This window comes from Chelonia mydas, chromosome 3 (genome assembly GCF_015237465.2).
Source record: "Chelonia mydas isolate rCheMyd1 chromosome 3, rCheMyd1.pri.v2, whole genome shotgun sequence".
NCBI lineage: Eukaryota > Metazoa > Chordata > Testudines > Cheloniidae > Chelonia > Chelonia mydas.
Window position 1 is genome coordinate 46,182,760 of NC_057851.1, and position 26,885 is coordinate 46,209,644.

Here is a 26,885-nt window from a genome sequence, read left to right on the forward strand (position 1 = left end):
CACCATTGAAATACAGTCACACCTTCAGAAGAGGACTTGCTTCCAAAAGATCCCAGGAACCATGAAAATGTAGACACACTGCACAGCAATTTCAAAGCCGCAGCTATAGCCATTCAGTCCAAAAGTTTTTCCTGTACTTCATTAAAGAGAGCCTATTATATCGCAAATAAATGCCTCTTCATGGAGGGGTCTGATCCTTGCTTGAAGTGAGATGTCTCGAGTTCTGTCCTGGTCAAACTGATCTGAGACAAGAGCAGTGGCTCAGAACTCTGTGTCTACAAGGAATCACACCCATGAATACCAATCAGTCATCGTAAGTAGATATCTTGTGCATCTAAATTTACAGGCAAAGAACTGTTCTGGGAAACATTAGAGAATTAGCAGCTGAGATTGCTGAGGTGTCTTGATGCTCACTTCCAAAGCCAGCATAGCAATTCGTTTGTTTCTATTTCTCTGCAGAGACGTCCTTCGGTAGAAAGGTGCTAATGGGCTGGTTCTCACAATATTCCTTAAAAAGCTCTTGTTTTATGTAGGGCAGTGTCCATTCTGCCTGAGCTGAAAAGTGGGACTCTAGTTCTAGCGCCTCCAGCAACACTGGAGGCTCCAGAACTAGAGTCTCACTTTTCAGCTCAGGCCACCAGGCGAGTTCTTCAAAGCTATACTAACTCTCAAGCAACCAGTTCTTAGCGTTAAGACAACAAAGTGATACGCTATATTAATTAGCCTTTAGGCAATTGTGTGTCCATGTCATCTTTAGAAAAAAATTCAATTTGTTCAATTATATTCTGGTCATTTCCCAGACTACAAGGGTAGGTTGAATGAGGTCAGAGCATGCTAGCAGAAAATGATGAGGTAAGAAATGTCTCATTCTGCTGCACAGCTTCTCTCCTCATTCATCACTAACGGGAAGCAGTGAATCATAGAAGTAGTGGGAGGAAGGATATGGAGTTTTAATAGTTACAAGAGAATAACAGGCAGAATGGACATTGCTTGGTTCTTGCTAATCCTTGCCATTTTCCAACATTTGTCAGCCAGCGTGGAATTTGCTGAATTGTATAATGGGAATACGTGAACCTTTTGTGGTGAGACTAATGTGAGTTTTTTCAAAGCTATTGAAATGTCTTTGAAAATTATCTACAAGTTTGGAAGCCAACATTTCCAGGCTTCCCAAGAAAAGAAGCATTTGTTGATAATACTCAAACAAAATCAACCAGAAGAACCTCCACCCTTCAAAAGATACTGCACAGTATCCAAGGTGCTCATGATACAGGCATATACTTTTTTTACAAGTCCAAGAGCGCTTATAAGGAAGCGACCAAGTAATACATTTCTTTAAAAAGAAGGAACATCCTCTGGGTCCAACACGTGGTCCTGGTGTGGCGTGTGGGATACAAGAGCTACCTTAACAAGTAGCCTATTACGTGCACCATACTACTGCTTGGTATGTTTTCAATAACTGATTTATGCATTACAACTACATACCCTCAGTTGCCTTTTATAACCTGTATAAATTCAGATGTCTTTTTATCTATGATAAATGTATTGAATCCTGTAAATCCCATGTCTGCTCAGGGCAATGTCCAAATTGTGATGAAATGCCTTGGCCAGTGAGAGATCATGATAAACAGGATTCTGATGTGTTGTGTGTTTTACCATATGTTTCCTGCTGCTTTCATGCCATTTTGTGCCCGGCCACGTGGTGTTTGTGGGGCGTGAGGAGCCTAACCGATGTGGGAGTGTAGTGGATAATGGTGATGAGGGTGGTTGTTTTGTTTGGTCTCTAAAACAAAAACAAACAATCTATTGGGGAGGGGGAAGGATGGAGGCAGGGAAAATAGCAACTGAGCAGAACTCTATTTCTGCCCTTTCCTGTAGCTAAATTCACCTGATTATAAAGGTATGGCATTACTCAGTCAGAATCTAGAAGAAGGTGCCCGGGACCCCTCAAAACCCACACCAATGGGGCATATTGATTAAAATGACATTTACAGGATGAGTTCCCCTCGTCAGCATTGTCTGTTGCTGCTGAGCTGTCTGATGTCTCAAGGAGGCCCTAATTATTTAGGGGACGTGACATCCTCTCTAGTCCAGGGGGTGTTCAGACCCCTACCATTTTGGCTTGCTTGCAGCCCCACGTGAGACTGTTCAGTATAACCAGGGATTAGTGGTGCCCTTCTAGGCAAAATCGTATCCTGCTCTTCAGAATAGGCCCATGTAGTGTTTGTGCCAAAGGTAGCGTTCCTTTCTATTTTACAGGTTTTTGTCACAGCTCGTTGGCTTTGCTTCAGCACAGGAAATTGTCCTGGGAGTAACCCAAGTCCTTCATTTGTTGTGATGACTGCAGTTAAATCTTAGCGCTCTTGGAGAGAGGAGTCTGGATGTGCTCCTCTCCCAAGAGGACAAGAGAATCCTGGACCTCTCTATGGGACTGCACAGAAACACAAACCGTAGTGGTGGCAGCAGCTTCAGGATCTGTGCACTTGCACCAAAAAGCAAGTCCAAAATAGAGACTTTTGGACTCCCAGATGTGTCATTTAAATAGAAGGGGAACATCCAGTCCAGATTACCCTGAAGCAATGGAGTACAGACACGTGACCAGACAGATCACTTTGGATCTGAACCAATGCAGTATCACATAGCAATGGGGAAGACTAAATTAATCAGTGTAGTTATATCAGAATGGCAATGCAGCCACATTGCTTTTGCACCAGCGTAACTCCCACAGAAACAGAAGCAAGTAGATTCAGATGGAGTGGTGAGATTAACTGACACAAGACAATTAGTGTGTGGACACAAGGCAGTGTCTTCCTGGAGGGGAAATGTTTCCAGTGCAACTTTCTGGTGTAAACAACCTCAGGCGTTTGATGCCAGGAAGATTCTCCTAATATTTACCAACAGCCTGAGTTTTCCCTTTCCTTCTTTCTTATATCCCATTACTGTTAGTTATACCCCCGCCATCCAACCCCAAATAATTCTGCTCTCTCCTTGGTGTTTACACCTTTCAAATAATTGTAGATGTAATTCTATCACTGAGGAAGAGCAGTATACCATCACTAGGTTATTTATACGTTTTACGTTTCTTCTCCTCTGTAGAGCGCTCCAACACAGTGATAAGTGTTATATAAAAACCTAAACAGCCAATTCCATAGCAGGATTGTATTCTTCAGCATTGGCACCTGCAGTGTATTCACGTACCTTAAATTTTCTTAGCTAAGAACCGTGAAATGGAGTTTTTGACTTCTGATCTTAATTTCTCCAAATTGAAAGTTTCATAACTAACATGTCTGTCTCTCAGAAGAAATGAAGGTCATTTGAAGTCACAAGTTGTCTATAATGGATTTTAGGTGAGAAAATTCCATATGGTGAGTGTACCACAGATGGTGGCTGTGTTGATAGATGATGGAAAGGATGGCAGTCAAACTGAGGTCATTTTTCCTGTATTCAGTAGCCAGTAATGAATGAGTGTGTCAGATTTCAAGAGCCTATCTTGCTGAGGACATGGAAATTAACCATAAGTCATTCACTTACCTTGGTATGAGCACCTATAGTCTATTGTATAATTGTCAGTGGACTGTAGTTATTCTAGGCTCTTCCTTGTAAATCAGAAACTTTCATCCACATTTGAGTACTGAGTGTTAACTTGAGCTAATTCAATGTGTCTAATCGGAATAAAGACCATTCATTGTCTTTTTATCTAATATGTTCACCCTTTAGGAAAAAGTGGACTCCCAGCATGCTCATGGATTGCAGGAGTTGGAATTTATCCGGGGACATAGTGACACAGAAGCAGCAAGATTGTGTGTAGACCAGTGGCTAAAAATGCCAGGTATTTAATTAGAAAAGGTGGGGATTTAAAATATGGCACTCACAACTGTTGAACAGCAAATACTCATAAGAGCAGTGAACATTGCTCCAGTAATATGAAGTCAAATAACTATCAGCAACGTGTTTTACACCACTTTTATTTCAGTCAATATTGGTTATTTTTAAATGTTACATTACACAATAAATCACCCAGTAATTGCATTAACAATGTCAGCAATGAACAGATACATGACTCCCAAGAGATCCCCCAAAATCAATTTTGTGCAGTGTGGCATTTAAAATTTTCCACACAGTGGTTGCTAAAAATGTTTTTGTAGACAATTAACTTGAGTATGATATTCCCAGTGGTAAAAATACTGCAGTAACATAGCTACTTGCAAAGGCAGAATTGTTGCATGGAAATCTTTGTATTGTGACACTGTCACTAGTAAGAGACCCAGAAGAGAAATATTTGTCTCTATATAAATGTAAGTGTTGGTAAGTACACTTCAGACACAAGGAAGTTCAAAGAAGATTTCAAAGAGCAACACTACTAAATCATATGGTGTATATTGAATAGAGAGGTTCGCTTTATACAGTACAGTGTACAAATCACATTTTTCTCACAAAATTGAAAACTGTAAAACTAATCTAAGTAGTGGAATTAAAAAAGCCCTAAAGAGATCGAGCTTCCTCTTGTGCAGCTTGGCTACTTTGTATTGTATTGCCAGTATAATCTGGTCCTTGGATGTTTGATTTAAAAAAAAAAAAAAAGGCTTCTGAAATATAATCAAAATTGTATGTACTTAGGTATTTTGTTCTACAATGTAGGTCTCAAACCAGGCACCATTAACATGGGAAGAAAAGCTGTGTCCCACAGAACCGGCCAAACACCAATCAACAGCAATCCCATTTTATGTCCTGTAATGCACTGCAACAGGAAGTTTGATAATGGTCATCTTCTGTTAGGTCACCTGAAAAGGTAAGGACATTTATTGTAGATCAGAATAAAGAACGCCACTGATCCATCTTAATCCTAGAGCACTGTGCTTTATGTTGCATCAAGTTTCTATCATCCTGTCCCTTAATCCCAATGTTCCTTGGGAAGAGAGGATGTCAGTGTATTATTACAGATATTATGCAGACTTGATGCTAGGAACTTTCCAATATTTTTCTGTAGTTGTATTAAAATTCAAAATGGGGGTTTCTTCCCCTGGTTAAGCACTTTTGTTTTTTCCCTCTCCAGTTGGCCCTAAAGTGAATATTCTTCCATTGTGACCACGTCTTTGACAAATATTTGAATTGACATAGCCAATATTAAATGAAGCTATACATTAAAAAGTCTTGTCATGTTCACTGTTTTAATGGAAAGTCAGTAGTGTTGGGTTGTGGTTTTGCCTGATTCTTCAGATTACACACTTTTCTCTCAAAACCCCCTGCTCTGTTACTTACAGAGTGGGCTAATTATGTTGGTAATTATTTTCTTTATAGGTTTGATCATTCTCCATGTGACCCAGCAATTACACTACGTGGACCTCCAACTAATGCTGTTGCCTGTGTGGTGTGCTGCAAAAGATTTGTCACCTCACAGCAGTATAGTGATCACCTTTTATCTAAGGCAAGAACTCATGGATAGGTATTCACCTGACTGAATATAATGTAGAATTTCCAAAAGCTATAGCTACAGATAATCTTGTATGTTAACCTATATTTGCCCCTAGTTCACTAAGCCTTCCTAACTTACAGAATTTTTATTGTGGTGGTGTCTCTTAGAGTTCAAATTATCCTGAAAACATTTCTGTAAATATTGCCATAAAACTTAACAGTTAAGTTGTGATTTGTATTCCAAGTGTGATGTGAAAGTTAGTTCACCTGGTTTGAAACCTTCCTTCCTGCCCCATCTCTTCTGATGCTGGCAGTAAAGACTAATGGGAGAAGGGGAAGAAGCAGACTGCTAAAAAGGAGAGAAAACAATGGAAAAGAGAAGCAACTATGGTGATTCTGACATTATCCTTACTCCACTGATACCTCCATGGACCACCACTAATTGATCTTTGTATCCCACTAGATTGGGCCTGGAACTCAGTTTGGTCTGTGGAAGGAAGGGAATTCCAAAGAATTCATGAGTATTAATTTATTACTGAATGTAAGTCAATTGGCTTGGTACATGAGAAAAAACTAAGCAAGCCATTTGTCCCAGTCTATCTCCCACACTCCTTTTATTGATGTATTCATTTATTCATATTATCTTAGCACTCAAGAGCCCTAGTCATAGATCAGGAGCCGTTTGTGCTAGGTACTGTACAAACAGAAAAAACACAATCCAGCCCATGGAATTGGGGGGGAGGGGGTGTGACACACCAGCAGAGTGAACAGTGTGAAGGTGCCAAAGGTCATGTTAGTTCCACAATATTTTATTTTTTTAGGAGGGGATCAGAAAAATGGAAAAGGAAGGGGAGGAGAGGAGAAGGTGACATGGGCAGAGTGAAGCTGAGATGATGCGACTGTGAGGGAGGGGAGGGTTGGAGCCAAGAGCCAGTCAACACAGGACAAAGGAAGTCCAATCAAAACTGGAGAAAGCTGGAGAAAGTTCTCCAAGGACAAATAGTCCTGGCTTTGGCTGATTTTGCCCCTGCCAGGTAGAGATTCTGGCCATTTTTACGAAGCAATTCTATCTTTTGCTTGGACGGCCCTTGCTCTGTTCCGAGAGTTGGGTCTTCAGCTAAATGTGACAAAATCCATGTTGACCCCATAAAGAAGATATAAAGGGGTTTCTTTGGACTCTTCGACAGACAGGGACTATCTCCTCTTAGACAGGTTTGTAACCTTGTCAGATTTGATACAGATAATTCAGGGGAATCCTCGGACCACTATAAGGAAATATCTTCAGCTCCTGGGACACATGACCAATCATGCAAGGGTACACCTTTGCTGCTTTTTGGCTCAGAATGATCTATTCTCCTGTCAGAGATATCTTGGACAGACAAGCGACAGTTCTTCTACAGGTGAGGAACTCCCTGGATTGGTGGAAATATCAACTCAACATCTGTGCGGGTGTTCCCTCCTGCCGCCTTCTATCACTAACTTGAACAACAGATGCATCACTGTTGGGGTGGGGAGCTCATCTCAGTGCTTTCATGTCTTAGGGCAGATGGACAACTCAGGACATCTCCGCATCAATCTTTTTGAGCTCAGGGCTGTCAGGAACACCTGCCTCCATTTCCTACCTCATCGTGGCGAATCAATCAGGGTCATGACAGACAAAATGTCCTGCGTGTTGTGTATCAAAAACAGGGAGGATATTCCCCTCTCTGCGCCGAACCTATGGAACTGGTGCACAGCTCATCAAATCCAAATTTCAGCAGTCTACCTCCCAGGCATTCAGAATACCACAGCCAGTGTGCTCAGCAGGCACTTCTCACTGGACAACAAATTGGAGCTAGGCTCAAGTCCTTCAAAGAGAGGGGTTTACTGAGCTGGGTCTCTTTGCAATCTGCAGGAACAAGAAGTGTCCTCTTTTCAGCTCAAGAGAAGGTCTGACGCACTATTTTTGTGAGGAGGTTCCTTACTTCTGTCCTGGAAGTAGGGTGTGTTCTTTGCGTTCCCTCCAACTCTGCTTGTAGATCCAAGCTAGCTGAGATAAGCTTGATACCCTTACCTGCTTCAGCTATGTGTACATCCACCTCTCAAGACCACTGCTTATCACTTCTCACAGGATGTGGGTCATGTGCTTCACCCCAATCTAGGACTTCTCTACTGTTGGATGTGGTTCCTTGGTAGTTTGCAGGGTTAAAATCCTCTTCCTCTGAGGAGGTGCAACAGGAGTTATTGAATACTAAAAAGAAGTCAGCCTGTACTACTTCCCTTCAGAAATAAGAGATTCTCCCATTGGTGCTGTCATTGCCACTTCCTGCCTGGATCTGTGCCTCTTTCAGTCATCCTGGATTGTCCGATGAATCTGAAGGAATTGGGGTTATTAGCTCAATTAAGGTCCATTTGGCTGCAATATCAGCCTTTCATCTGATATAGAGGGGTTTTCCGTATTTGCTCATCCTGTATCGTCTAGAGTTGTTAAGGATTTCAGGAATCTACCCCCAGACTAGAGATCCCACCCTGACCTGGGACCTCCATCTGGCACTCAACTATCTTTTGTGAAACATCCATTCAAACGTATGGCAACGTGTTCTCTACTCCCATTTGTCTATGAATCCAGCCTTTTCAATAGCCATCATGTCAGCTGTAGAGTTTGGGAGATAAGTGTCTGATTCCAGTTTTCCATCCCTTCCTCCCTTGTACAGTATGCGTCGAGAATAATGTTTCTTTATGCCCACATCCTAAATTATTACCCAAGGCTCTCTTGGAGTTCCACTCTAACAAATCTATCCATCTACCAGTGTTTTTCCAGAAGCCACACAACTCTCTTCCCTCCACACACACCCCCCCCACACCCCCCGGATCGATCGCTCCGGTGGTGCTTAGGGAGTCAATCTGGGTTGTGTAGTGAATGAGGCTTTTTGTAGAACTCCTCTTTTATTTGTTGCAAAAGTTGGAAGATGTGTACTTAATGAGGCAAGGGATTCTGGAAAGAGACAGGGTGGACTTGTGGTTTATACAGATGCATGCTACCTGGGAGAATTGGATATTTTCCCTGTCTGCCACACCAAAGTTTTCATAAGGTGGCCACTAATTGTGTGTTTCTTATTTTCTGAGTGACCAACATGAGATTCTGGGGTCAATTTAGCTCACAATGTCAACTAAATTAAAGGGAGCTATATCTTAAATACATAAAAAGCTATAAAAATGCTAAGTAGTGAAAAAGCAAGCCCTGTGCATCTCAAAGTGAGCATCCAAAATTAGTAGTAATTTCAGACAATTTTGGCTTCAATCTCTGTGTTTTAGCACCCCACCCCATCTGTGGAATGGGAATAATATCTTCCTAACTCACAAGTATTTCTTGAAGGCAAATTCATTAATGTTAGTGAAACACCCATGTTGTGGTTAATGAGTGCCATGGAAAAGACCATGAGGAAATTAATAATTCTGGAGTGAGTACTAGGTTTGAATAGTGTGCAATAAAAATTGAACAATGAGGATAAAACAAAATGTTGTATAGCTTTCAGTGAGCACCCTCTATCCTGTGCACTGAATGTCCTGGATAGGTCCTGGGGGTGGGGGCCTGTCCTGGGGGAGCGGAAATAATATGATCATGTAATTAGAGGCTCTGTTATAATGCACAATGGGGCAGAATTAAGTCTGAGTGACCAACCTTAATTCTGGTACTTCCTAACTTTTGAATGCTTGAGTTTGTAACCTTAACTTTCTTTCTTTCAACATAGATTTTTTTTTTAATATATAATTCATATTGTATTTACACAATAATATGACTTCACAAAAAAAAAAGTAAAGTCAAAGCAAACTTTTAATTCATTGCCCTCTGAAATTTCCATTGAATTAGTAATCTCACCTGGACTATATTATGGTGACTATAACTCTGTCCAAAGTTTTTTAGAAAGTCTAATAAAATTATAAAGAATCTCTAATATGCATTAAAATGTGTGTGTTTATTAAATGAAAAATAAATATTTTTATAATCAGGTTGATCCTTTTACTAACCAGATTTGTTTTATTTTTCAGATAAATGAAAATGATGGGCATAAAAGAAATCTTCCTCCACAGCTTATTCAGTGCTTTGCATGTCCATACTGCTTCCTCCTTTTCAGCATAAGAGATGAATGCCTGCAGCATATGTCTGGAAAGAATCACTTCCTTCAGGTTTTTAAATTGAGTGGTATGTTGTAATTTGAGTTTAGCATCTTTTAGATCCTTCTGATAATGCATCTGCGCTATGTGGGAGAATATGTTTTCAGCTGTGAATTAGAGAAAAAACGTGTATTTCTTTTAAGATGTCTGAAATTGGGGAAAAGATACACGAACTGTGTACATTTACCAGGTTATCTTCATTTGAGATTAATATTTTGTTAATATGTTGTTCTATTCTGACAGAGATTGTATAAAAAGGTGTTTTAGAAGTCCATATTTCTCTGTGTCTCCCTGATTCCCATATCAAGTGTGCTCCATTTTCAAATATAGCTTTTTTTCTAACTGCCAGACCTTCGAAAATAAGGCTGGTCTCTAAAAGTCAAGTTGGATTTTGTCCTAGTCACACACCACCAGTAACAAAGGTTAGCAGGCAATATCAGACCCTCCGTGATATCTGTGCAACTCCATTGTCTTAGGTAGGCTTGCGTAGGTGTAAAGATTGGAACTTAGACATCGGTTATGTTGATGTACAAGAAATGATTTGGTCATTCATTGAATGTGGGCTATGTTGGTTTCAGAGTTCTAACACAAGGAATAAGCAGTAAACGCTTATTTTGTGACAAAAGTAAATGAATAAGATTCTGAATACACACATGGACAGTTGACTAGTTGAATAAGAAGTAGCCACATTAATATAGTTATTTTTCATGGTAGAATTGCACTTTAAGGTTCATATGGTCACAAGGAATCCATTGTGATTTGGTACAGTCACCTGTTATATAATCTTACTACTCAACAATGAAGCTGTTGACTGACTAATCTCTTATATGTATTCTAAATCTAATGGGCCCTTGGAAATTAATGGCCTGTTTGAGGCTCATGAGAGCTGCAGGTGCTTATCACCTCTGAAAACCCATCTTCAAATCTGTTGTTTTACTGTTCTTTAACTGCCATGAAAAGACCAATAATGTAAAGAGGAGACAGTATCCTTCATCAGATACAATCCAATTTTAAACATTTTGGTACATAAATGGTTGAATACTCCAGCTTCTTTCTTTGAATGTATATATCTTTGTAGTTAATAATAGTAATATTGGCCTCCATGCTGGGCAGTTAATGCTTCTGGGCCTGGCGTCAACTTCCATGAAATGCTCTTCCCATTGGTTGTTACTACTTACATATGTGAAAGCTGAACTGAAAGGGGGAAAATGATTACTTTTGTTGCCTCTTTGATGTATAATGATGGCCACAAAGATTTTCATAAACTATTCCTACTTGTTTTACATTAAAAACTATTATTTTCATTCTCTACGCCAGCAACATGTTAGACTTTGTGCACATACCCACCAATCCTCCTGCCCCATAACGTTTACCATCTAAGAAGGAAATATTATGAAAGATGGGAGAGATGGAGACAATCAAAACATGTAAACGCTTGTTAAATGTAATATGGCCTATTTTTTTTCTACACATTATATACCTTTTTTGGTTAAAACACATTAATAAGAGCAGGAGGGGAATTGATAAGGCCCTTGATGATAGCAACAAGAAGTTTTGAATTTGAAAAGGGTTGGAGAGGGAGCAAGTGGTGGAATTTAAATGGGAAGAGGTGACATGATCATAATGGTCGGCAAGGAACATATTGTTAATAGTTGTGTTCTAAGAGATAAAATACTACATGTTGACTTTGAGATATGTGGCTTCATTTTACACCATCTCATGTTGCAGGTGAAACTGGGACACCACTTCCTTTATCTTTCCCATCTTATGCAAAGAAACTTCTGATAGCTTTATGTAAAGAGGTCCCATTCCAAGTGAAGTGCACATCCTGCCACCAGAAGTTGCGTTCGCATATGGAGCTAACAGCTCACTTCAGGTTTGTGAGAGTCTATTGTCTATATACAGTGAACTTGACTGCATAGGTGTGTATTATTTCTCTGAGATTTTTAAATACTTAGTAGCCCAGTACAGAAGTTAAGCATCAAACTCCTCACAAGTTGCACCTTTTTCCTCATTTTCCCCAGATAATTGAATGGGGTGATGGTGGATTGTATTTCAGTCACTGCTAATGCCGGGGGATAGGCAGGGAGCACCATAGGGCCATTAAAAGGCTGCAAGTATTTGAGGTTGTGATTCTAATAGTTTTAGATCTGGAAAATACATACTCTGTTTTTGAAATGGGTCAAAAGCTAATTATTATGTATAATTTAAATTCAAATCATATATATATAGTGCCACAACCTTACTAAGTAATACGTGTTCCCAGCCAGAAAGCATACACAAGATACAGTTACAAGATGGGATGCCTTTCAAGAAAGGAGAAGCAAAAGAGGGTTATTAGTGAGGGAGAAGTGGAAAGGAAGTGTTCCTGGAAAAGTGGGTTTTAAGGAGGGGACTTGTTTGACAGCAAATGGAAGGCTGTTCGAAGCACAGAGGGTGGCATAGCTGAAGTCATGAAAGAGAGCAAGGGAGCAGTAAGAAGAGAGGATTTGAAAGAGCATAGGGGACACATGGAGCAGTTGGAGGAAAGGAGAACAGTGATGTAAGTGAGAACAAGACTGTACAGGACATTGATGGTGGGGAGGACAAGGTGCTTGAATTTGGGTTAGAAGAGGAGAAGCTAATGGAAGGATTCTGTGTGGGAAGACATGTAAGAGGGTCAGAATTACTTAAAAGGAAGGATTTTAGCTGAGGCATTTTGGATACATTATGAGAGAAAGTGTTCAGAAAAAGAAAGGCCTGAAAGATAAAGGTTACAGTAGTCTAAAAGTGAGACAAGAATAAGGCATAAATAAACAAGAGTTCTAGTGGTGCGTAGAATGGATTTTGGTGTATCTTCTACAGTCTAAACAGCTATCTTGCTGCAGGAGTTCTCGGAAATGTCTTAGCCCTTCACTACAGAGTCCACCGTCTGTCTTCTATCCCTCCCAACACCTTAGATGAGGGCTGTGTGAAATCCACAAAGCTATCTCACAAAACTGGGTTTTTAGCCCACGGTAAGACTTTTCTTTGCCACCACTGGCAAAGGCGCTTGTCTGGAATGAGCACTTCGTTTTCTATAATGTGTAGTGACTTTTACATAAATAACTGGTAGGCATTGTACAGTTTGACAATCTACTGGGCCTGTTACTATGCATTTTAAAAGGGCAGTATTTCCCTATGCAGTGTAGTTGTATCTGTGTCATTTCCAGGATATTAGAGAGTCTAGATGGGTGAGGTGATATCTTTTATTGGACCAACTTCTGTTGGTGATTGAGACAAGCTTTTGAGCCACACAGAGTTCTTCTTCAGGTCCGGGAAAGGTATTCCTAGCGTCATCCTCAAAGGAAACTTACACAGCGCTTTTCAAAAAATGAGCCTGGGAACTTAAATTCATTACTTTGCTAGACGCTAAAAATTATGTGCTGAAGAAAGACATTGGATTTATGGCTTATTACAAACAGTCTGTAACCCACTAACCCCTACTTTTGTGCTATGACTGCAGAGATGTTAACGGGCCACTCTACCTTGAATGGTCCCTTACAACAGTGGTTCTCACCCAGGTGTATGTGTACCCCTGAGGTATGCAGACGTCTTCCAGGGGGTACATCAACTCATCTAGATATTTGCCTAGTTTTACAACAGGTTACATAAAAAGCACTGGCGAAGTCAGTAAAAACTAAAATTTCATACTGACAATTAATTGTTTATATTGCTTTATATACTATACCCTGAAATATAAGTACAATATTTATATTCAAATTGATTCATTTTATAACTATATCGTAAAAATGAGAAAGTAAGCAATTTGTCAGTAATAGTGTGCTGTGAGTCAGTAGTTTTTAAGTGAGGTGAAACTTGGGGGTACGCAAGACAAATCAGACTCCTGAAAGGGGTACAGTAGTCAGGAAAGGTTGAGAGCCACTGCCTTAGCATATGAGCTAATTATGTTCACTAAACAATCTGTTCCACCTTACCTTTTGCTGTGAAACTGGGAGTACCTTTCCCAGACCTGAAGAAGAGCTCTGTGTGGCTCGAAAGCTTCTCTCTCTCGCCAACAGGTTGGTCCAATAAAAGATATTACCTCACCCACCTTGTCTCTCTAGTATTTCCTTAGTAATTTATGTAGTTAGTGGCGGGAGATGTCTGTGGAGTATTTTAAAAAACGAAAAGGAGTACTTGTGGCACCTTAGAGACTAACCAATTTATTTGAGCATAAGCTTTCGTGAGCTACAGCTCACTTCATCGGATGCCTACTGTGGAAAGTGTAGAAGATCTTATTATATACACACAAAGCATGAAAAAATACCTCCTCCCACCCCACTCTCCTGCTGGTAATAGCTTATCTAAAGTGATCACTCTCCTTACAATGTGTATGATGATCAAGGTGGGCCATTTCCAACACAAATCCAGGTTTTCTTTAGGATTTTGATTTTTTTTTTACAAGGAGCACAAGTTTGAAAAGGAATTTTTTTTTTCCTTTGGCCTGCTGGTAAGCAGGTTTCTAAGTAGTTGGAGGTTTTTTGCTTTGATTTGGGGCCAGAGCAGAGACAAGGGAATTGTCTTTTTCTGTAGGCTGACAATCACTATCAGAGAATAGGTATTCTACTCCAGCACAGCAAAATTTTACAGCCAAGTTTTGTTTGTTTATTTCTAAACCTCGGGTGTTAAAGTTAGCTAAAAAACAGAGAGGTTAGGATGACAAAATCCACGGCTCAACAAAAGCTGGAATTAGCCAGATTTCAGGCTAAGGAAAAACAAAGGGAACATGAAAGACAGATAGAACTCATGCGGCTGAAGAAGGAGGAGAAGGAAGAAGAGAGGAAGCATGTGGAGAAGGAGAGGGAAAAAGAGAGGAAGCATGCACTGGAGATGGAGAAGGTAAAGGCTCAGCAGAATATACCAACAAACCCTAGCAATCCTTCTCCAGGTACCACTCCCCATCCCAGAAAGTTCCCCACCTACAAGGCAGGCGATGATACTGCGGCCTTCCTAGAAAACTTTGAAAGGGCCTGCCTTGGGTACAACATCTCTACTGACCAATACATGGTAGAGCTGAGGCCGCAGCTCAGTGGACCCTTAGCTGAGGTGGCAGCTGAAATGCCTAAAGAACACATGAACAAGTATGAACTGTTTAAATCCAAGGCGAGAGTCATAATGGGGATAACACCCGAGCAGTCTCGTTGGAGGTTCAGAGCCCTAAGGTGGAAACCAGACGTGTCATTTACCCGACATGCCTACCACATTGTGAAACATTGGGATGCCTGGATATCAGGAGCAAGTGTTGAATCTCCAGTAAATTTGCCCTTCCTAATGCAAATGGAACAATTCTTAGAGGGTGTTCCTGAGGAAATAGAAAGATACATCCTAGATGGGAAGCCCAAAACTGTAATCGAGGCAGGAGAGATTGGAGCCTGATGGGTGGAGGTGGCCGAAAAGAAGAAAACTGGTTGCAGTTGGAGCGGAGACCAGAAGGGACAACCCCAGACCACACCCTATCACCGGGGGCCGCCCAAACCCCCACCTACCTCCCAAAGAACCCTCCAGACTCCTTATCGTCCCACCACCCCGTTCTCCAGCAACCCACCTCGCCCCAGTGACCCGTCAGCTGGACAATGTTTTAAATGTAATGAGCTGGGGCATGTAAAGGCCAACTGCCCCAAGAACCCCAACAGATTTCAGTTCATTGCACCGGGATCACACCAGAGGTCCGCAGGCCCAGATACCTCCCAGATACCCTTGGAGCGGAGGGAAACTGTGAGTGTGGGTGGGAAGGTGGTCACCGCGTGGAGGGACACCGGAGCACAAGTGTCAGCTATCCATGCTTCCTTAGTGGACCCCAATTTAATCAACCCAGAGATCCAAGTGACGATTCAACCCTTCAAGTCCAACTCTTTCAGTTTGCCTACAGCCAAGTTGCCTGTCCAGTACCAGGGCTGGTCAGGAACGTGGACTTTTGCAGTCTGATGATTATCCCATCCCCATGCTGTTGGGGGAAGACTTGGCCAATCATGTGAAGCGGGCCAAGAGGGAGGGAATGGTCACCCGTAGCCAGGCTAAACAAGCCGTGAGGCCTAGCTCTATTCCGGAAACTTCTATCAGGACCCAGTCAGAGGTGATGGACCCGGACCCCAGGCCAATGTCTGCAACAGCAGTAGTGGATCCAGTCCCAGAGACCCAGACAGAACCAGTCCCAGAACCGGAACCAGCGGAACAACCAGCACCAGACCATTTGCCAGCACTGAATCCAGTACTTGCAACCTCAACACCAGAGGGCCCCACCGAATCTGAACCGGCAGCAGCCGATAACCCTACACAAGAGGCTCAGCCGGAGCCTGAATCCCAACATAGTGCACCAGCAGAAAGCGGTTCACAGTCAACGGAAACAGCCCCATCCCCTACATCGCTTCCAGAGGGACCAAGCATAGGTCCACAATCCAATGAGGAACTGATGTCTCCAGCATCAAGGGAACAGTTCCAGACCGAACAGGAAGCAGATGAAAGCCTCCAGAGAGCTTGGATGGCGGCACGGAGCAACCCACCGCCTCTCAGCTCTTCTAATCGATCCAGGTTTGTTGTAGAAAGAGGACTTTTATACAAGGAAACTCTTTCTGGTGGACACCAGGAAGACTGGCATCCTCAGAGACAGTTGGTAGTTCCAACTAAATATCGGGCCAAGCTCTTGAGCTTAGCCCACGATCACCCTAGTGGCCATGCTGGGGTGAACAGGACCAAAGACCGTTTGGGGGGGTCATTCCACTGGGAGGGAATGGGCAAGGATGTTTCTGTCTGTGTCCGGTCTTGTGAAGAATGCCAAAGAGTGGTAAAACCCCAAGACCAGGTCAAAGCCCCTCTCCAGCTACTCCCCATCATTGAAGTTCCATTTCAGCGAGTAGCTGTGGATATTCTGGGTCCTTTTCCGAAAAAGACACCCAGAGGAAAGCAGTACATGCTGACTTTCATGGATTTTGCCACCCGATGGCCGGAAGCAGTAGCTCTAAGCAACACCAGGGCTAAAAGTGTGTGCCAGGCACTAGCAGACATTTTTGCCAGGGTAGGTTGGCCCTCCGACATCCTCACAGATGCAGGGACTAATTTCCTGGCAGGAACTATGGAAAACCTTTGGGAAGCTCATGGGGTAAATCACTTGGTTGCCACTCCTTACCACCATCAAACAAATGGCATGGTGAAGAAGTTTAATGGAACTTTGGGGGCCATGATACGTAAATTCGTAAATGAGCACTCCAATGATTGGGACCTAGTGTTGCAGCAGTTGCTCTTTGCCTACAGAGCTGTACCACATCCCAGTTTAGGGTTTTCCCCATTTGAACTTGTATACGGCCGTGAGGTTAAGGGGCCATTACAGTTGGTGAAGCAGCAATGGGAGGGATTTACATCTTCTCCAGGAACTAACATTCTGGACTTTGTAACCAACCTACAAAACACCCTCCGAACCTCTTTAGCCCTTGCTAAAGAAAACTTACAGGATGCTCAAAAAGAGCAAAAAGCCTGGTATGATAAACATGCCAGAGAGCGTTCCTTCAAAGTAGGGAACCAGGTCATGGTCTTAAAGGTGCTCCAGGCCCATAAAATGGAAGCATGGTGGGAAGGGCCATTCACGGTCCAGGAACGCCTGGGAGCTGTTAATTATCTCATAGCATTCCCCACGTCCAACCGAAAGCCTAAGGTGTACCATATTAATTCTCTAAAGCCCTTTTATTCCAGAGAATTAAAGGTTTGTCAGTTTACAGCCCAGGGAGGAGATGGCGCTGAGTGGCCTGAAGGTGTCTACTACGAAGGGAAAAGTGCTGGTGGTGTGGAAGAGGTGAACCTCTCCATGACCCTTGGGCGTATGCAGCGACAGCAGATCAAGGAGCTGTGCACTAGCTATGCGCCAACGTTCTCAGCCACCCCAGGACTGACCGAACGGGCATACCACTCCATTGACACAGGTAATGCTCGCCCAATTAGGGTCCAACCTTACCGTATGTCTCCTCAAGCTAAAACTGCTATAGAACAGGAGATCCAGGATATGTTACAGATGGGTGTAATCCGCCCCTCTGGAAGTGCATGGGCTTCTCCAGTGGTTCTAGTTCCCAAACCAGATGGGGAAATACGTTTTTGCGTGAACTAAATGCTGTAACTCGCCTAGACAACTATCCAATGCCACGCACAGATGAACTATTAGAGAAACTGGGACGGGCCCAGTTCATCTCTACCTTGGACTTAACCAAGGGGTACTGGCAGGTACCGCTAGATGAATCTGCCAAGGAAAGGTCAGCCTTCACCACACATCTCGGGCTGTATGAATTTAATGTACTCCCTTTCGGGCTGCGAAATGCACCCGCCACCTTCCAAAGACTTGTAGATGGTCTCCTAGCGGGATTAGGAGAATATGCAGTCGCCTACCTTGACGATGTGGCCATATTTTCGGATTCCTGGGCAGACCACCTGGAACATCTACAAAAAGTCCTTGAGCGCATAAAGGGAGGCAGGACTAACTGTTAAGGCTAAGAAGTGTCAAATAGGCCTAAACAGAGTGACTTACCTTGGACACCAGGTGGGTCAAGGAACTATCAGCCCCCTACAGGCCAAAGTGGATGCTATCCAAAAGTGGCCTGTCCCAAAGTCAAAGAAACAGGTTCAATCCTTCTTAGGCTTGGCCGGTTATTACAGACGATTCGTACCGCAATACAGCCAAATCGCCGCCCCACTGACAGACCTAACCAAAAAGAAACAGCCAAATGCCGTTCAGTGGACCGAAAAGTGTCAGAAGGCCTTTAACAAGCTTAAAGCGACACTCATGTCTGACGCTGTACTAAGGGCCCCAGACTTTGACAAACCGTTCCTAGTAACCACAGATGCGTCCGAGCGTGGTGTGGGAGCAGTTTTAATGCAGAAAGGACCTGATCAAGAATTCCACCCTGTAGTGTTTCTCAGCAAAAAACTGTCTGAGAGGGAAAGCAACTGGTCAGTCAGTGAAAAAGAATGTTACGCCATTGTCTACACTGTGGAAAAGCTACGCCCATATGTTTGGGGACGGCGTTTCCACCTGCAAACCGACCATGCTGCACTGAAGTGGCTTCACACCATCAAAGAAAATAACAAAAAACTTCTTCGGTGGAGTTCAGCTCTCCAAGATTTTGATTTCGACATCCAACACATCTCAGGAGCTTCTAACAAAGTGGCTGATGCACTCTCCCGTGAAAGTTTCCCAGAATCAACTGGTTAAAATCGTCCTTGAGATGTGGAAAATATTGTTAGTCTTTATGTACTTGGTAGTATATTTAGAGATGCATGTGTCTTATTAACTCTGTTTTCCTAGAGCTCCAGGAAGAAATCCTAGCCAGTGTTTCACCCTAGCTGAGATTTGGGGGGCGTGTCATAAATATAAAGGGAAGGGTAAACCCCTTTAAAATCTCTCCTGGCCAGAGGAAAAATCCTCTCACCTGTAAAGGGTTAAGAAGCTAAAGGTAACCTCACTGGCACCTGACCAAAATGACCAATGAGGAGACAAGATACTTTCAAAAGCTGGGAGGAAGGAGAGAAACAAAGGGTCTGTGTGTCTGTCTATATGCTGCTTTGCCGGGGATAGAACAGGAATGGAGTCTTAAAACTTTTAGTAAGTAATCTAGCTAGGTATGCGTTAGATTATGATTTCTTTAAATGGCTGAGAAAAGAATTGTGCTGAATAGAATGACTATTTCTGTCTGTGTGTCTTTTTTGTAACTTAAGGTTTTGCCTAGAGGGATTCTCTATGTTTTGAATCTAATTACCCTGTAAGGTATCTACCATCCTGATTTTACAGGGGTGATTCCTTTACTCTTATTTACTTCTATTTCTATTAAAAGTCTTCTTGTAAGAAAACTGAATGCTTTTTCATTGTTCTCAGATCCAAGGGTTAAGGATCACTTTGTAGCTACATCTGTGAAGTTTGGAATAATTAAACCTGTGAACATGTCATTTTTATATCCAATTTAGAACTCGTTGTCGTAATGCTGGTCCTGTATCACTGTCGGAAAAGAGCATCTCCCAGGTTGCAGAAATATTTAAAGCAAGAGGTCACTGTCAAAACTGTGACAGACTCTTTGTAGATGAAAGCCAGATCAACCAGCATAGCCATGCAACTCAACACAAAGTTAAAATTATTACCACAATGGAAGAGTCCATCTTGATGTTTTGCCATATTAATGAAAGAAATAAAAACCCATGTCAGCTGAGGCAGATTATAAATCAGTCAAGGTCTTCACTCCTTAAGAGACCATTGACTTTGAGTGAGCCTGTCTGTGAAAATGAGTCTGCCATTTCAAAACGGAAAAAGGATTTAGAAGAAAAAAATCAAGAGGCTGGAGTAAGCCTACGTCAAGACAACACAGGCAAAATAAAAGCCTGGTTCTGTGAATGCCTTCTGAAGTTTTCTACTGAAGAGTCAGTTGAAAAGCACGTTCTGTCAGCAAATAGAATCTGTCACAAGTGTGCTGTATGTGGGAAGCTTGCTGAAAACTCAAGCATCATCCGTCTGCATATGAGTCGGTTCCATGGAGGGGCACACTTAACTAACTTCATTTTCTGGTGCCGGGCATGCAATACAGACCTACTGAGAGAAGAGAACATTATGGCACATGTCACTGAATTTCATGGTGGACATTCTTACTATTATGAACAGGAAGCTCTAGAGAATGAACCTATGGCATCCTCTTCTGACACACTGTGCAATATCTCCAAACGGGAAGAGCATCTTCCTAGCCCTGTGGATCAGTCCCTTGAGAGAAGTCCTATTTTAGGAAAATGGCAATGCTGCATTTGTGAGGAAATGTTTGAGTCTGAAGACAGCGTTAAACAACATTGTATGTCTTTAGGAAGCCATCAGTTTCACAGGTATTGCTGTGGCTTGTGCAAAAAGCATTTTCACAAAGCAGAAACACTATACCGACACTGCCAAGAGCAGCACAGCCAAGAGATACAGGTTAAATATTTTTGTGGCCTTTGTGGTGATCTCTTTTTCGATGTTGAGGAAGAATTTCTAGTCCACTATAAGGGTTTCCATAGCACAGATTACATGTTTGTGTCTGAAGAGTCAATAAAAAATAAAGACGACCTTACACTATTAGAAAAAGGTGACTTTCTAACCTGCGGCTGCCGGGAAGAGTATATCTCCAGAGTAAATAGAAAGGAAGATCACCGGAATTGTCAGAAAGCCCTACTGGAAAAAGGCAATCTGTGGTTTCGCTGCTGCTTCTGTTCAGCAACGGCACAAAATTTCACAGACTTGAATGATCATCTCAGCAAAAGTCACACTCCAAGGAAAAGCCATGAAGAGATGTATGTTGTGAGATGTGGTGCATGCAACAAAAATTTCCACGATATTGTGAGTGCCCATCAACACTATCATGATAAACACTGCTTCTTGCAAAAGCCTAATATAAAACATTTCGGATCAGAATCAGAAAGCAAAGTCTTCAACTTTACAGCCACTGGTGCTTGTGTGGACAAGAAGCCTGATAAACTAAAGTTTCCAGCAAATGTAACTAAGGTTCAAAAAAAGTCAGAATCTCCTTCTCTAAAGAGAGAAGAAGATAGAAGGAAAGAAAGAAGTGAGAATAAAGCATATTCTGAAGAGCATGGTGAAGAAGGTATGTAGAAATTATGTCTTTAGTTTGTTTTTTAATGCACAGTAGGAAAAAAATACGGTTGTAATATGCTCATATAGAAATTGTTCAACAGAACATGTAAATATACCATGCACCTATATCCAGTCTGTACATATGAAATAATGTAAACTCAGTTATATGTTTAAAGCTGTAATTTTAGTAAGTTTCTGGTGCCAAATCCCGAGAACTAAAGTTGAACTTTGTATTACTAAGTGCTTTATCAAATCTGTTTCTTGTTTGTACAATACAAATAATTTACCAAGACTCTGTGGACCATGCTTAACATGGAATTCTGTACTGACCACAGGAATTAGCTGGAAATTGGACAGCAAACTTCAGATGCTGCTCTTCGTCCTCTTTTTCTTTTCTCAATCACCCTTTCTATGAAGGGAGAAGACACTTCAGTAGTAGGTTAAGTCAAAGTTAGGGAAAATCACAAGGAAGCTGTGAGAACCACATAGAGAGAGGGGGTAGTTTTTGACTCCAAAATGGATGCCATTCAGGGAAAGCATTCCTTCTACCCAACTTGGTGTACGTAAGCAACTACTTGTAACCTGCACCACTGCTCTACCCTGCCTACTATTAAGTGGTGTTTAAAAACGAGCAAACAGCTGGTGTCCCAGTGGGAGATGCCCTTTGAGAGACTTGAGCCCAGAATCGCTCATCAGATAAAAAAGGACTTGGGAACATTTGGTATCACTTAAAAATTCACTGTCATAATGAAAGGACCAACAGTAAAGAGATCCAAACAGATTCCTATCCAAACCCCTCCCTTTGGCCAAGGCAAATGGTTGCAATGTGAAGTCCTCACAGGGAATAGAAGTCCTTGTAAGACCAGGGTGGGTAAAGAAAGGTCTCCTATGAGAATACAAAGTGTGTGTGTACATACATAAGTGAGATTTTTCTATTTACACACACACACACACACACACACACACACACACACACACACACACACACACACACACACACACACACACACACACACACACACACACAGTGATGCAGGGTATCCCAGCCTATTATTAAGGTTGCCTGATGCTTTCTATTATAAGACTGGTTTCATTTGCTTATAACTTTTGCCAGACTATAATCACTTTCACTGAAATTTTCTATACAGGTTGTGTGCCTCACGCTGAAGTTTTCTGAAAAATTATTCTGTAACTATTTCTGAGAATGAAGCAATGAAATATGGCCCTATTAAAAAATTCTGGCAACCTTTTCTTTAAAATGCCCCCATGCTTTTGAGCAGAGACTTGAAATGTAGCAAGGGGTGTTCTTTGTGTCAGGAATGTGCCTTTTGCTGTCCCCATGAAAATCTATCCTAATAAAACCAATTTATAAGCCATTGCACGTGCTCAGTCGACACTTAATCCTGGGTCACAGCTAAAATCCCCAGAGATTGTTTGCACTGAGCATGCTCCAGCACAGAGCTAAAGAAGGATGAGCAGGACTTTCCCTTCAGTAACAGCATTTCCTGGCTGCTTCAGTCCATGATGGGTCCATGTCCTGGCACTTGAACTAAGAGCAGGAGACTCCCTTGCTGGGCCCATGGAGTGTGGAGGAGGAAGTTACCTGAATCAAATGCAGAGGGGACAAGAGCTGGATCTGAAGATGAAAAATAGTAAATGAGACAAGAAGCCTCTGGGGAAAAGAAGACTGATATTGGGAGCTAGGGAGGGAAATAGAGGGATAGGAGATCGTGATTGGATGAAGAAAAAGGGGAAATTTGGGACTGGCTGGCCAAGAAGGCTGGAACTAGGAACCAGTGGGGTGAGACACAAGCAGGAGCCATAATGTGGAGAGGGAGCTGGGACTGGCTGGGCTAAGAGATTAGAACAAGTGCACAGTGCGAGTGGGGGACGCTGAAACTGGATGAAGAGTTTATGGGGGGAAACTGGGAGTGGAAGCCAGTGGGGACAGGGACGTGGGTATGGCGGTGACTAGGGACTGGCAGTGGGTCAGGGAAGAGAGAGATCAGATGAGGAGCCAAGATAGGTGACCTGGGACTGGCTGGGCAAGGAGAGAGGGTGGGGAACAAAAAGATCTGGATTGGTGGGGACTGGGTGTGGCTTGGCAAGGAGACTGGGATGCAGAGTCCAGATGGTGAAAGTAGGATGGGAGGGTAGGAGACTGGGCCTGGGATGAGAAGCCTGAGGAGTAGAGAGTAGGATTGGCTAGGTGAGGAGAATGGGCCTGAGACAAGGAGTCGGGTGGGAAGGGACAGGAGCAATGTGGAGGGGACTGGGCAGAAAGGGTCAAGCTTAAGGGAAAGAGGTACGAGAGTCTGTGCCGCCTGGCGTGGAACCCAGAATTCCAGAGTTTCTCCTTTCCTCATCTTGTCAGCAAACATCAGAGAAACCTGTTAGCAAAGTCTGTGTTCTCTCCCTCTAATAGCTGATCCACACAGAGAATGAAAACCTACTGTAGCTGGCAGTTACTCTGTTAACTCACGTGGCAGAAGTCTGTGCAGTGGATTTTAAGGTTCCAACCTGATGGCCCATGTGGGTGTCAGGATGAAGCCACATGATGGAATTTGGTTTTGCAGGTTTTTAATTAGTTTTTAATTTTTGTCGGTGATTTCTTACGTTAAAGGGACAGTATTAAGGTTGCAAAGTTAAGCACGGAAACGTTAGGAAATGCTAGAATTAAGACTATTGTAACCTTCATTGGGCCCGCTTATGTGTGTTCATTATGATAAGGTCCTTTATTACATGATCACACACTGTGCTTGACTTTCCAATCTTAATAATGATCCTTTAACATAGTTTTGTGTGTGTAATAACTTGACACAGCTTACATTATTAACTGCATGGATTTTTCTTTGCCCACTAAAAAATGCATTCTGTAAATGCATGTTAGATATTTTGTTATAATATGACCAACACTCCCTGTTTATATGCCATGTCTTTGCTGGTCATGGGGTTGACCAGTTGTTAAAAATTAACTTTGTTTTAATGTGTTGTAAATTCTAAAACTAAATGGATGATCAACAGCTTGAATGTCTTGTAGGAAGTTTGATAGAGCATAAAAAGGGCATCTTTTATGCTTTGTGAACACAGTTCCATCTCGAACAAATGGTTATTACATGCATCAAATATATAATCCTGAGTGTGGTTCTCTGCCTAGTAAATTTACAGATTACTAAAAGTTACCTCAAGTGGTTAAAAAAATTGCTATGAAAATAATTACATTTAGTGATCATACTATATTTTATAGTTTTTAAGAGTTATTGCTTAGAATTTCTTACAGAATAGCAAATTATATGGATTTCTTTTGAAAGCACAATTGAATTGGGAGATGTACAGGCTGGATAAAAATGGAGGTAAATTTAAAATATATATTTTTATCCATTTGAAGACAGTGAACTGCCAGATTTTGACTATCTGCGCACCATGACTCACATCGTGCTGGTGGACTTAGACAACTGGGGAAGGTTTTTCATTCATCTGCCAGCCAACCTGAACCAAGGGACATTTGTCTGGGGCTTTCAAGGTAAAAGTTATCTAAGAAAATAGCATGAAGGGCTTAACAGAAACCCAAAGAAATTCACTAACAACATCGTAGAACCAGACTGGGCAAAGAACAGGATCCTCGTTGTATTCCAAAGTGGACCTTCTATTGCATCAACATAGTGTTTCCCAGGCAGCCACCTATAGAAAACTAAGATGATGGGTTCTAAAATACTAACACACAAACCCACTTAATAAAGAGCATTGCTGCCTGTTAGCTAGAGAACTTCCTTAAGAGAAAACGTAAATGTTAGCTAACCCAGTGGTTCTCAAAGCTGGTCCGCTGCTTGTTCAGGGAAAACCCCTGGCGTGCCGGACCAGTTTGTTTACCTGCCGCGTCCGCAGGTTCAGCCGATCGCAGCTCACACTGCCTGTGGTTCACCGCTCCAGGACAGTGGGGGCTGCGGGAAGGGCAGCCAGCACGTCCCTTGGCCCGCACCGCTTCCCGCAGCCCCCATTGGCCTGGAGCGGTGGACCACGGGCAGTGGGAGCTGCGATTGGCTGACCCTGCGGACGTGGCAGGTAAACAAGCTGGTCCAGCCTGCCAGGGGCTTTCCCTGAACAAGTGGTGGACCAGCTTTGAGAACCACTGAGCTAACCCTCTCATACTGGAAGTTTGACTTGACTTAAATGTGTAGCTGAGAGCTGTGAAAGGAAGGTAAAGAAAAATGGTTTGTAGGATCCCTCTTGGTCATTTCCACAATTCACACTTACCAATAAGGGATTTCTTGACTCACAGCATTGCATACTTGTAACTTATTTAAAATATTAAAACTTTTCTTGTACTCAAGCTAGTGGTTGTGAAAACTCCAGAATGTGTGGATTTATGTGAGACATAAACTAATATCCAATAGATACCTTAATTATATTAGACATATGTTGAAACAGACTGTACGCATTATATAGTAACTGTAGTGAGGTCCCCTATATAAATAATGTATCAAATATATTAATATTTTCTTTTGGAAACCTCTGATTATGACCCTCAGATAAGTTGTGTTAAACGCTTTCTGTGGTGGAAGGCAGCCTTTGATGCAAGATGTACCTATTTATGCTGATGGAAACAATATTCAGACTTTCTTCACTTCTGATCCTGAGAAGATAACTCTTACAAAAATTAATATTAGAGGCACCACACAGACACAGTTTACCCCCTACATCAACCTCTTTTAGAATAGAGAATAGTATTTAGTTTTATATAAAGTTTAGTCAAAAATAAGATGCTCCATTTTTCAGACCTATTCATTTGTTTTGTCATTTTCCTCTCCTTGAGCTGTTTGATTGTTGCTTATGATGGTGTGGTGTTATACAGCTTTTATCCTTTGTTGCTTAGGAGGACACAGCAATTGGAAGCCTCCAGAACAGTGCAAAATCTTTAATTACCTTAATAAGATTGGATGTTTCTTCCTTCATCCACGCTGTGGTACCAGAAGGGAAGCAGCAGACTTCGCACTCTGCATGCATGTAAGTCATTGCTCTATCTATTTTTGTGGTTTACTTTTTTTGTTGGTGATAAGGTGCATGGGGATGGTATATTTGTGTGCAGTACAGTACATTATAAAACAGTCATGATGAAAATTGCTGTAATAAAACTTCAGATGGGAAGAACAGATAGTGGATCTGACCAGAGAAAAAGGGAAATGGTTTATAAATATAATGCTTAAAGGAAAATTTCTTCTACAGAGGAGTTTTCTGTTTCAAAAGGCTACCTGGTAACTGAATATTTAGATTAATGTCTCCCTCACCCCCACATAGGCTGGCCGTCTGGATGAGCACCTGCCCAAACAAATTCCTTTCACCATTCTCTCTGGAGACAAAAGCTTTCTAGAACTGGAGGATCAGTTTAAGAAGACTCAGCGGACAGCTCACATCCTAAACCCTCATGACATCGATGGAGATATGATGTGTGCCTTACTAAACAGCATTTCAGATACTACAAAAGGTAGTACATAAACAATTAGAATCCAACCAATAAAAGAAAGACATCGCTGCTGATAGTAACAGTTATACAGTTACCCAGTGTTTCTTTAATTAGCGTTCTTATTTAATGAATTGATCTACAGCTAAAATTGCACTTTTTACTAATATGATTCTTAACTGGGAGGCGTGAACAATGAGGAAGGAAATAGTTCAACATATCCTAGAGATTGGAATTATGGACAGAAAATAAAATGAGATT

At 42.0% G+C, this 26,885-nt stretch overlaps 1 protein-coding gene across 19 annotated transcripts in view; it reads left to right on the plus strand.

The window, feature by feature from the left end:
• The window catches only part of ZNF451 (zinc finger protein 451), a 69,772-nt gene that overhangs the window by 23,158 nt on the left and 19,729 nt on the right, over window positions 1-26,885 (plus strand). For 10 of the 19 annotated variants that reach the window (XM_037894245.2, XM_037894250.2, XM_043542415.1 and 7 more), the window contains 9 exons: window positions 3,715-3,826; window positions 4,636-4,786; window positions 5,296-5,422; window positions 9,439-9,592; window positions 11,293-11,440; window positions 19,525-21,176; window positions 24,555-24,689; window positions 26,040-26,170; window positions 26,462-26,648. In XM_037894245.2, coding sequence (XP_037750173.1) covers window positions 3,715-3,826; window positions 4,636-4,786; window positions 5,296-5,422; window positions 9,439-9,592; window positions 11,293-11,440; window positions 19,525-21,176; window positions 24,555-24,689; window positions 26,040-26,170; window positions 26,462-26,648 — 2,797 coding nt within the window. Of the gene's footprint in view, window positions 1-689; window positions 3,363-3,714; window positions 3,827-4,635; window positions 4,787-5,295; window positions 5,423-5,872; window positions 5,951-9,438; window positions 9,593-11,292; window positions 11,441-19,524; window positions 21,177-24,554; window positions 24,690-26,039; window positions 26,171-26,461; window positions 26,649-26,885 lie in introns of those variants that run through there. The other 9 variants (XM_043542407.1, XM_043542410.1, XM_043542408.1 and 6 more) reach the window with 2 other exon arrangements.